Source organism: Belonocnema kinseyi, chromosome 1, assembly GCF_010883055.1.
Source record: "Belonocnema kinseyi isolate 2016_QV_RU_SX_M_011 chromosome 1, B_treatae_v1, whole genome shotgun sequence".
NCBI lineage: Eukaryota > Metazoa > Arthropoda > Insecta > Hymenoptera > Cynipidae > Belonocnema > Belonocnema kinseyi.
Window position 1 is genome coordinate 26271138 of NC_046657.1, and position 10715 is coordinate 26281852.

Consider the following 10715-nt stretch of genomic DNA (forward strand, 5'->3'; position numbering starts at 1 on the left):
GCCAGCATGACCCACTCTTAGACCAGCTTCAGAGCTCTTCAACCTCTTTGTCATCAGTATAATGGAAGATTGCTGAGCGCACTTCTGAGCATTAGAAAATTAAAAAGGTAGAAAAATGAATTCGAGTTGGCACTGGAAGGTTAGCCGCTAATGACGGTCGTTCCCGAGGTCAAAGCCTTAAAAGATTTCCAATTCAGGCAGTTTTAATTGAGCGTTCTTTGTTTTTGAATTCTAATTTAAAAGGCTAGTAATTGCAGGTTTTATGTGGCTTCAGGGTCTGCAAATGATGAAGAATATTTTTAAAACACGGCAGTCAGAGACCGTTCCCTATTCTCGCTATTCCAGCAATTCCCAAACTATTTCCCACACTAGCTGCGGCTAGGGACCCTGTAGTAAGGCAGCGATTCCCAAACTAGTGCCGCCGGCCGATGAGGCTGCCGCCGGCAGGGGGATGCCACCCCGGGCCCAGCCACTCGGCAGCCTCCCCCCCCCCCCATGAGGACCCTTTCATTTTCATGAGATTTAAGGCTGTTTCAATAACTAAAATCCTAAAGATATGGCTCAATTCAATTCTATTTATCTGAATCATTTTCCTGATGTAATTTTAAGAAAATGAAAAAAAAGTTGATGAAAATCGGTTAACATTTCCAGTAATTAAGCATATCGTTAAGAACACGCAAAATTACAAGAACTGTCAACTGGCATTGAATATATTAACCGATTTTTATCAACTTTCTTTTCATTTGCTTATAATTAGATTGGGAAATTGATTCAACTAATTGAAATTTAATTTATTAACATATTAACACATTTCAATTTTTCTTAACCGGTTCTAATTCTCTCGCGTGAAGTATGGTGTGTCAAGCAGTGAAGCAGGCAAGTGTCCCCCCTTGGCGGCAGGGTATTGTGAAAAAATGGGAGGGTGGCGGCCCTGCCGCTCTCCAGAAAGTGCATAAAAAGTTTGGGAATCGCTGTAGTAAGGGATGCGCCAAACAGGCAGCTGAGTGCGGATTGGTCGAGCGAGAAGAGGGCGATATTTCCGTTCCAACAACAGATACTGTACAGTTATTGAAATTTGCTATAGTTTCACGCTTCGGTACCTTCGATATGCTTGAATACATCGGGCCTTCTACCGCTGGCTACAGCTTCCGTTCCAACTCCCCCCACCAAATCGCCTTTGGCGCGTCCCTTACTACAGGATCCCTAGCCGCAACAACCAGAGCTGTCCCTCGATTATTGTTTTTTTTTCTCGTCATAATCAAACATTTCCTAAACTTTTTTTCGCATTTTCTTTGTGTTTACCATCTTATATTTCCTATACATTGCGAGAAACTGATTTTAAGAAAACAATCGTTTTTAGAGTTGAACGTTTTTCTAAAATGAAATCTAATAAAATTATACATTTAACTGCAATGACCGATTTGTGAAAAATGTTTAGTTTCTTTTATATTTAATAAAAAAATTAATAAAAAAATATTTTTGAGCACTTTTACACATTAAAAAATTAAAAAGGTAGAATACTGAATTTGAGTTATCATTAAAAGGTTAACCACTAATGATGGACGTTCCCCAGGTTAAAACCTTCACATTTTTCCAATTCAGGAGTTTTTAACCCGGCTTTTTTTTGTTTCAAAAATTTAATTTAAAAGGCTAGTAATTGCAGTTTTTTTAGTCACGGCCACCATTTCCGTCCCTTGAACAATAATAATAATAATAATAATAATAATAATAATAATAATAATATCTTTGATAACTTTCTCGTTATAATCTAACATTTCCTAAACTTTTTTCGCATTTTCTTTGTGTTTACCATCTTATATTTTGTATACATTGCGAGAAACTGATTTTAAGAAAACAATCGTTTTTAGAGTTGAACGTTTTTCTAAAATGAAATCTAATAAAATTATACATTTAACTGCAATGGCCGATTTGTGAAAAACGTTTAGTTTCTTTTATATTTAATAAAAAAATATCTTTGAGCATTTTTAAACATTAAAAAATTAAAAAGGTAGAATACTGAATTTGAGTTGGCATTGAAAGATTAGCCACTGATGATGGACGTTCCCCAGGTTAAAACCTTAACATTTTTCCAATTCAGGAGTTTTTAACCGAGCTTTTTTTGTTTAAAAAATTTAATTTAAAAGGCTAGTAATTGCATGTTTTTTAGCCCCGGCCACCATTTCCGTCTAACATTTCTAACATCTAACATTTCCTAAACTTTTTTCGCATTTTCTGTGTGACCACCAATTTATATTTTGTATGCATTACAGGAACCTGAGTTTAAGAAAACAATTGTTATTCAATGTAAATGTTTTTTTTTTTTTAATGAAATGTAATAAAATTCTGCTTCAATCACCTTTTAACATTGGATAACGAAAGAAGAAAAATTAATTCGATTTGGAATTTAAAGGTTAGTCACTAATGCAGGTCGTTCCCGATTCAGGAGCTTTCAGTTGAGCTTTTTTTGTTTTTAAATTCGAATTTAAAAGGTCAGTAATTGCAGGTTTCATGTAGCTTCAGGGTTTGTAAATTATCAAGAATATTTTCAAAACATGGACCTCAGAAACCGTTCCCTATATCTGTTATTCCAGCAATTTCCAAACTATTTTCCACACTAGCCGCGGCAGCCATATCCCTCCCTCGAATAATAATAATAATAATAATATCGTTTATAACTTTCTCGTTATAATCTAACATTTCCTAAACTTTTTTCGCATTTTCTGTGTGGCCGCAATTCTATATTTTGAATACGTTGCAAGAACATGATTTTACGAAAAGAATCATTATCCGATTTAAACGTTCTTCTAAAATAAAATCTAATAAAATTCTGCATCAAACTCAAATTGCTAATTTATGAAAAATGTTTAGTTTCTTTTTCATTTAAGAACAGCAAAAAATACACTAATATTTCGCAGCACTTTTGAGCAGTATAAAATTAAAAAAGTAGAAAAATGAATTCGAGGTTGCATTGAAATTTGAGCCACTAATGATGATCGTTTCCAAGGTCAAAGCATTAAAAGATATCCAATTCAGCTAATTGCAGGTTTTTCGAGGCTTCGGTGTCTGTGAATGATGAATATTTTAAAAACATGGGCTATTCCCAAACTATTTTCCAGGGTAATGTCGCCTGCCGCTGCAGGGGGCGCCACATTAGCCGCTGGTTTCTAGCAGACACTCGAATAGCGGATTTTAAGAAAACAATTGTTATCCGATTTGAACGTTTTTTTTAAGTGAAGTATAATACAATTTTGCATTAGACTGCAATAGTCGATTTTTGAAAAAACTGTTGTTTTTCCCCACCATTATTCCTCAATTTTCTGAATAAAATTACTTTATCTTCCCTTTTTTGAGAGCATTTTTGTCTTTGATGTCTGAAATCACTCTTACAATCATTTCCATTATAATTGATTTCTAAAATGTGTATTTGTTTCCAAAATTTGTATAATAAAACAATTATTTTTTAATCATTAGTATAATAATCGCTTAAAAGTCAACCAGGAATGATATAATTCAGGGTCCAGATCAAAAAACCTGTTATAACTTTCTGGCGCCTAGATTTGTAGGAGCCTCTGAACGTCGCTTAAATTGAAGTCCGATCCGGGCCCTAGATTTTTGACCTTGAAACCCTAAAGTAGCCTTATTTATTTTATTTTTATTTTTTTTATTCGAGTGGCCACCCTGGATTAAATTTCTGTTTTGATTGTCTGATTACAGATATAAAGTGGAAGTGGCCGGAAAGTCATTGCCAGTGTTGACCAATCTTGACAAAGGACGCTATGGGGTGTTGGTTTTCGAAAATTTGAACAAATATCTTCAGATGGACAAATGGAATCGAGAGCTGCTTGATAAATATTGCCGGGAATATTCAGTTGGCATTGTGGGGTTCGCTCCCCCAGGCGAGGAGAGCCTTGTTGGTGCCCAGCTCAAGGGCTTTCCACTTTTCATACATACAAATCTGAGACTGAAGGTTCGTCCTCTTTGATGTCAATTCTCCCTTTATTTTTTTATAAATATTTATGAAATATGGCTCCGCTTGAATTTCACTTGAACCAATTAAAAATTCGGGAAACATCAATTTCCTTCAATTACAATGTACTTTTAATAATTATTTTTTACTTTTATTAAAAACTACGTAATGTCTAGTATTAGGGAATTTTTCGTGCATCTAACTATTTAATTTTCCACAAAAAAAGACATGTTTTTAACAAAATACATGAATTTTCTACTGAAGAAAAAGATAAATTTTTATGCAAAGAATTCAATTTTCAACTGTAAAAGGTCTATTTTCAACCAGAAAGGGAATAATTAAATTTTTAGTTAAAAAGTTTTTTTCCATCGAAAATATTACCATTTTTAAACAAAATGGTTGATTTTTCAACGAATGTGATGAATTTTTTAATAAAGTTCAGAATCCTTAACCAAAAAAAGACTTTAACAAAATTCTTGAATTTTCGACAAAATGGATTTGAATTTTTTATCATAAACAAAAAGAAAACTTTTAACAAAAGTAGTTACATTTTTAACCAAATAGATTAATTTTTAGCAAAGTAGTTGAATTTTTAACTTGAAAAGATAATTTTTCAACCAAAAATGGGATAGTTATCAAAATTGTTAAATTTTTGAAAAATAATTTGATTTTTAAAACAAAACGGATAATTTTCAAAAAAACAAGAAATTATTTTTGATGAAGAAGATTAATTTTCAATCAAAATAGTCTAATTTTATACCAAGCAGTTTAATTTCCGACTGCGTATGATCCAGTTGTAAGCAAAAAGGGAATAGTTGCATTTTTAATTTAAAAAATAAATTTTTTACCACCCAAAAAAACGAAATTTCAAGAAAAAAGTTAAATTTTCCAAAAAATAATTAAATTTTCAACTAGAAAAGATCAATGATTTTTTAACTAAAATAAAGAACTAATCGACAAGAAAAATTACTTTTTCACAAAATAGTTAATTTTTCAGCAAAGCAGTTGACTTTAACAAAACCAGAGTTTTTAACAAAATTGTTTAATTTTTAATTAAATAGATTCATTTTCAATTAAATAGTTGAATTTTTAACTAAATTGTTTATTTTTTGACTAAACATTATATTTAAAGCATAAATGGAATAGTTAAATTTTTAAGTTAAAAATTAATTTTATACCCTAAGAAAACGAATTTTCAACAAAATAGTTGGGTTTTCAACTAGAAAAAAATAAATGTTCAAACAAGCAGCTTAATTTTCATCTAAAAAAATTTTTTTTTAATTGACAAGTTAAATTTTCCGTTGATAAATAAATTGTCTACCCATAAACAACGAGTTTTCAACAAAATGGTGAATTTTTCAATTAATTAAATGAATTTAAAGAATTTTTTAACAAAAAAAAAATTGTTATCTTTTCTACTACGCAAAAATGAAGTGTTAAATTTTCAATTTTAAAAATTAATTTTTTATTTTAAAAAACGAATTTTTAACATAACAGAGTTGAATTTTCAACAAAAGTGTTTCATTTTTATCTAAAAAAGATTAATTTTCCACCAAAAATGAAATATTTAGATTTTCAATTTAAAAATACATTTTTAACCAAATAGATTCATTTCTAACTAAAGTGAAGAATTATTTAACCAAAAGTTATTGAATTTTCAACAAAGCAGATCAATTTTCAACCAAAACAGACTGATTTTCAACTAAACAGTTTAATTTTTGACTAAAAATAATCCACTTGTAAACAAAAAAAGAAAAGTTACATTTAAAATTTTTTTAATTAATTTTAATTTCAGTTAATTTTCATTTGAGCAAAAGTTGAATAATTACACTTTTAATTAGAAAAATTAATTTTTTACAAAAAGAAAATTGCAACAAAATAGTTGAATTTTCGATTAAGATAAATAATAATTTGCAAACAAAATAATTTGGAATAGTTAGATTTTCAGTCAAAACATAAATTTTCAACCGAAAAAACAGCGATTTTTTTACAAAATTCTTAACTTGTTAACGAAAGAGATGAATTTTCAACTAAAGTGAAGATATTAAAAAGAATTATTTTCAAAAAATTTGCTTCATTTTTTATACAGTTGACTAAATTTTTAATCAAAATAGATTAATTCTCAACGAAAAATGAAATATTAAATATTTCTACAAAAATTGTTTTTGATTGTTAATCATAAATAGTTCAATTCAACGGGGAAAAAAATATATTTTATGTCAACATAATTTAATCCTCAACGAAATGAATCATTTTCAACAAAGCTGTTGAATTTTCAACTGGAAGAGATAAATATCCCACCGAATCAATTTTTATTTTTCGAACAAAATAGTACATTTTTCAAGCAAAAAGATAATTTTTAAACTAAAATGAAGAATTTTTTAAATAAAAAATTTATTTTTTCAAAGTTGTTGAATTTTGTAAAAAGTAAATTAATTTTTTATGAGAAGAAATGAAATTCCAGCAAGAAATATAAAATAGGATATTTTAATCAAATTAAATTTTTATTTAAAATAAAAAGAATTCAATTCAACTAAAAAAGACGAATTTTTAACAAAATATTTGATGCCTCAACCAAAAAGATGAATTTTCAATAAAGTCGACAAAATGGTTTAAATTTTAATTAAGTAGATTAATTTTCAACCAAATAGTTGAATTTTCAACTGAAAATATGAATTTTTAACCTAGAAGATGAGTTTTCTACAAAAACAGTCTAATTTTGAACCAAACATTTCAGTTTTTAAATATAAATTATGCATTTTCAGGAAAAATGGAATAGTTACTCTTTCAATTTAGATTGGTAATTTTTCGGTAAAAAAATAATTGGTAACAACATAGTTGCATTTTCAAAAAAAGCGGTGATTTTTTAACTAAAATTATGCGTCACCAAACAAAAAATAAATTTTTAGAAAATTAGTTCTTTCAATTTAAATTATTAATTTTTCGAAAAAAATCGATTTGTAACAAAATAGTTACATTTTCAAACAGAGGTGAATTTTTAACTAAAATTATTCATCTCCAAACAAGAAATGAATTTTGAAGAAATTAGAAATCTAGAAAACAGATTTTTATAGATTTGTCTAAAGTTTTTTGCATTGAAGATAAATTTCAACCAAATATTTGAATTTTAAAACAAATAGCGGAATTTTTAACATAATATTTAATTATTCCAAAAAAAAGATGAATTTTCAACCAGAAATCTAAATTGTCTAATTAAATAGTTAATTTTTAAATTTAAAAACTCAATTTTCAACCAAAAAACGAAGTTTTGAGAATATAGTTATTTTTTCAAGTATCATAAAGAATCTTCAATCGAGAAACGAAATTTTTAATAAACCAGTTTAACTTTGAGATAAAACATTTGAATTTTTACTAAAAAAAACATCAATTTTTAAATAAAAGTTAAAATTTTCAATTAAATAAATCAATTTTTACCAAATTCGTTGATTTTTTAACTAAAAAATGACTTAAAATATTATTAAGTTTTCTACAAATCAGACTTTTTTATCAAATAATTAATTTTTCAACTAAAAAATATGAAATTTGAATAACAAATGACAAATTAACTTTTTTTTACTGAAAAATCTTTACTTGTTGAAAATTAATCCTTTTGATATTTATCTTTTATATCTTTGCTTTAGAATAAAAATATTTTTTTGACAATCTATTTTTTTTTTGTCATAATATAGCTTTTTTACTGAAATTTTTTTTTACAATTTTCACTCTGAACTTTACGTTTTTTAATTCGAAATACAGCTATTTGCTTCATACTTTATCTTCTTTCATACAACATTATTTTTTTTAGGTGAAAATTAATCTTTTTCTTTTAAAATTAATTTTGTTTTAAAATTCCTTTTGATAGAGAATTTATTTATTTTGATTAAGATTTACCTCGTTCTTTGAAAATTGAACTATTTTGTAAGAAATCGTTCTTTTTTGTTATTGAAAAATAAAAAATTAATTTTTTTTTAGAATTGATCTTCTTGTGGAAAATTCATCTTTTCGGTTTGAACACTCGTCTATAAAAAATTCCATATTTCGTTGAAAATCCAAATTTTTTGGTTGTTGGTCAATGTTTTTATTTACAAATGTGACCATTTGGTTGAAAATTTGAAAACTTAGTTAAAAATTCACCTATTTGTTGAAAATTTAATTTTTTTGTTAGAAACAATTCAATTTTTTGATTTAAGAAACTTCTAACGATTAAAGTTCTATTCTGTTGTTTAAAAATACAACCATTTGGTTTAAAAATATTTTAATTTTGAGAATTTAATTATTTGGTCAAAAATGAATGTTTTTGTGTCGAAAATTCATAACTATTTTTTTTTATCAGGAATAATGAATTATCAGGAATAAGTCAGGGAATTTTAAAAATGAAGTTTTGCGGTCACTTTAAATTTCCTTCAATTTTTAACTCTTAATAATTACACTCTTAAACTCTACAGCTGTTAATTTATTTAATTCTAATGCAAAATTATTCAAGCATAAAATTTTCTAAAATTATTTTTAAAACCAAATTCACTTTTTTTTTAATTTGCAGCTGTTGAAAATTAAAGAAAAATTGAAATTTTGACTTTGGAAAATTAAAGAAAATTGAAAATTGTTGAAACTTTAGAAATTAATTTTAAGCTGTTAAAAATAGAAGAAAATTGAATTCTCAACTGTTAAAAATTAAAGAAAATTAAAATTTTATTTTATGAAAATTAAAATTCAAACATTTGAAAATTCCATTTTAAATTTCCTTGAATTTTCAACTCTTAAAAATTAAACTCTTAAACTCTACAGCTGTTTATTTATTTAATTCTGATTCAACATTATTTTTAAATAAAATTTTCCAAACTTGTTTTTAAAACAAAATTCTTTGTTTTCTTGAATTTGCAACTGTTAAACATTAAACCAAATTTTAAATTTCGACTTTTGTAAATTGAAGAAAATTGAAAATTCTTGAAACTTGAAAAATGAATTCTAAACTGTTAAAAATTGAAGGAAATTTAAATTCGCAAATGTTGACAACTGACAATTGAATTACCAAGCTTCTCAACTGAAAAAACTATTTTTTTCCACTCTAAACCTGTTTATTCATTCAATTCTGATGCAAAATTACGTGAACATAAAATTGTTGAAACTTGTTTTTAACACAAAATTAAAAAAAAAACACTGAAATTCTATTATTCCGTTCATAAAAGATGAGTGGAATCAGGAAAAAGTGAGGGAATTTTAAAAATGAAGTTTTGCGGCTCCCCTGTAAAGTATAAAAGCTTTAATTAAATTTGAAGTTTATTACTATTAATTTTTTTATTAAAAAAAATTAAAACACCTCTGAAATGTAGATTTGAATTAAAATTGTTTTAGGATGCCCAGCTAAATGCAGCATCGCCCATTCTGCGATTAACGAGAGCTGGTGAAACAGCCTGGGGACCACTTCCTGGTGGTGACTGGACGATTTTTCACCCCAATCACAGCACCTACGAACCCCTGGCTTGGGCTCATCGTGACAGTCTCGACTATCCAACCGATAAAAGTCCACTTGCCACTGTCATACAGGTAGGATTACAATTTTTTTTTAATATTCCCCTTTTAAACTAAAATTTTCCAAATAATCCCCTAGCTCTTTAAATTTAAGCCTCTTTTACACCCTGCCGTCAGAAAAATTATGTACGCAGCTAGCGCAAACGGAACCAAAAATCACTGCTGACTTTGTACTAAAAATATGAAATTTATACCACATATTCTCTAAAGTCTTGTCTTTTATTTGAGCGAAAAATAATGGAAAAATGTTCACGGGTTCCCGAGATACGACTGAAAATGTCCAACCGTGCCTGCGTAATGTTTGAGACGCACTGTTTTCTCGAAAGGGCAAGTAAGAGGATGAGTATTAAAAGAAGGGAGGGAAATTAGGGGAAATGAGGGATGGTAAGGAGATAGAAAGTAGAGGAAGTAAGGGAAAGTCAAAAAGGGCGTAGGAAGAGGTAGTGAGTAGAGGAGTAGCGGGGTAAGGGAGAGGAAATAAGAAAAGTGATGAGAAAGAAAGAAAAAGAGGCGAAATGAAAATATTGGAAGGAAAGTAAGTTATGGGGAGTGGAAGAAAACCGGAGAATGGAGAGGACTTGACAGGAGTGGAAGAAGGTTCAGATAGGAAAAATAGGGACAGTGCGAGTGGATGTGTAAAGTAGGGAAAGTAGGGGGTGGTGGGAGAATGGGAAGTAGAGAAAATGATGGAAGAAAAGAGGAGATAAGAGATGCGGAAGTAAGATGAGAGAGGATAAATAGGGAATTTGAGGATGGGGAGGTAAAGTAGGAAAAAAAGAGGGGTATGTGATGGGTAGTGAGAGGAGGCGAAGTAGAGGAAGGGAGTGGAAACAATGGGAGGAAAAATAATTTCGAAGGAGTAAGGAGATAAATGTGGGAAAGTGGTGTGAGGAGAGGGAATGTTGGAGAAGTAAGGAGATTAGATGGAGGGTAAGTGATGGTTGATGAAGGAAGCGTAAGTGAGGGATGTGAGAGAAGTGGAAGTAGAAGAAGGGAAGGGAAGTAGAAAAAGTGAGGGGTGGAGAGTTAAAGTAAGGGAAATTAGGACAGGAGAGTATGTAAAGGGAAGTGAGAGGAGAAGTATTGAAAGGTAAGGGGAATAGGGAAAGTAAGGGATGGCGAGGGGTTGGAAGTAAAAAAAATAATGAGAAGAAAGAGGAGATGAGAGAAGTGAAAGTAAGATCAGAAGTGATGAATAGGGATTTTAAAGATGGGGGGG

General features: G+C 28.9%; 1 protein-coding gene across 2 annotated transcripts in view; it reads left to right on the top strand.

Annotated features, from left to right (window-relative positions):
* LOC117168324 (bifunctional heparan sulfate N-deacetylase/N-sulfotransferase) overlaps positions 1-10715 on the top strand; it is a 170601-nt gene that overhangs the window by 120705 nt on the left and 39181 nt on the right. For both annotated transcript variants that reach the window (XM_033353904.1, XM_033353911.1), the window contains exons 4-5: positions 3715-3967; positions 9320-9511. In XM_033353904.1, the coding sequence (XP_033209795.1) occupies positions 3715-3967; positions 9320-9511 (445 nt within the window). The remainder of the gene's footprint in view (positions 1-3714; positions 3968-9319; positions 9512-10715) is intronic.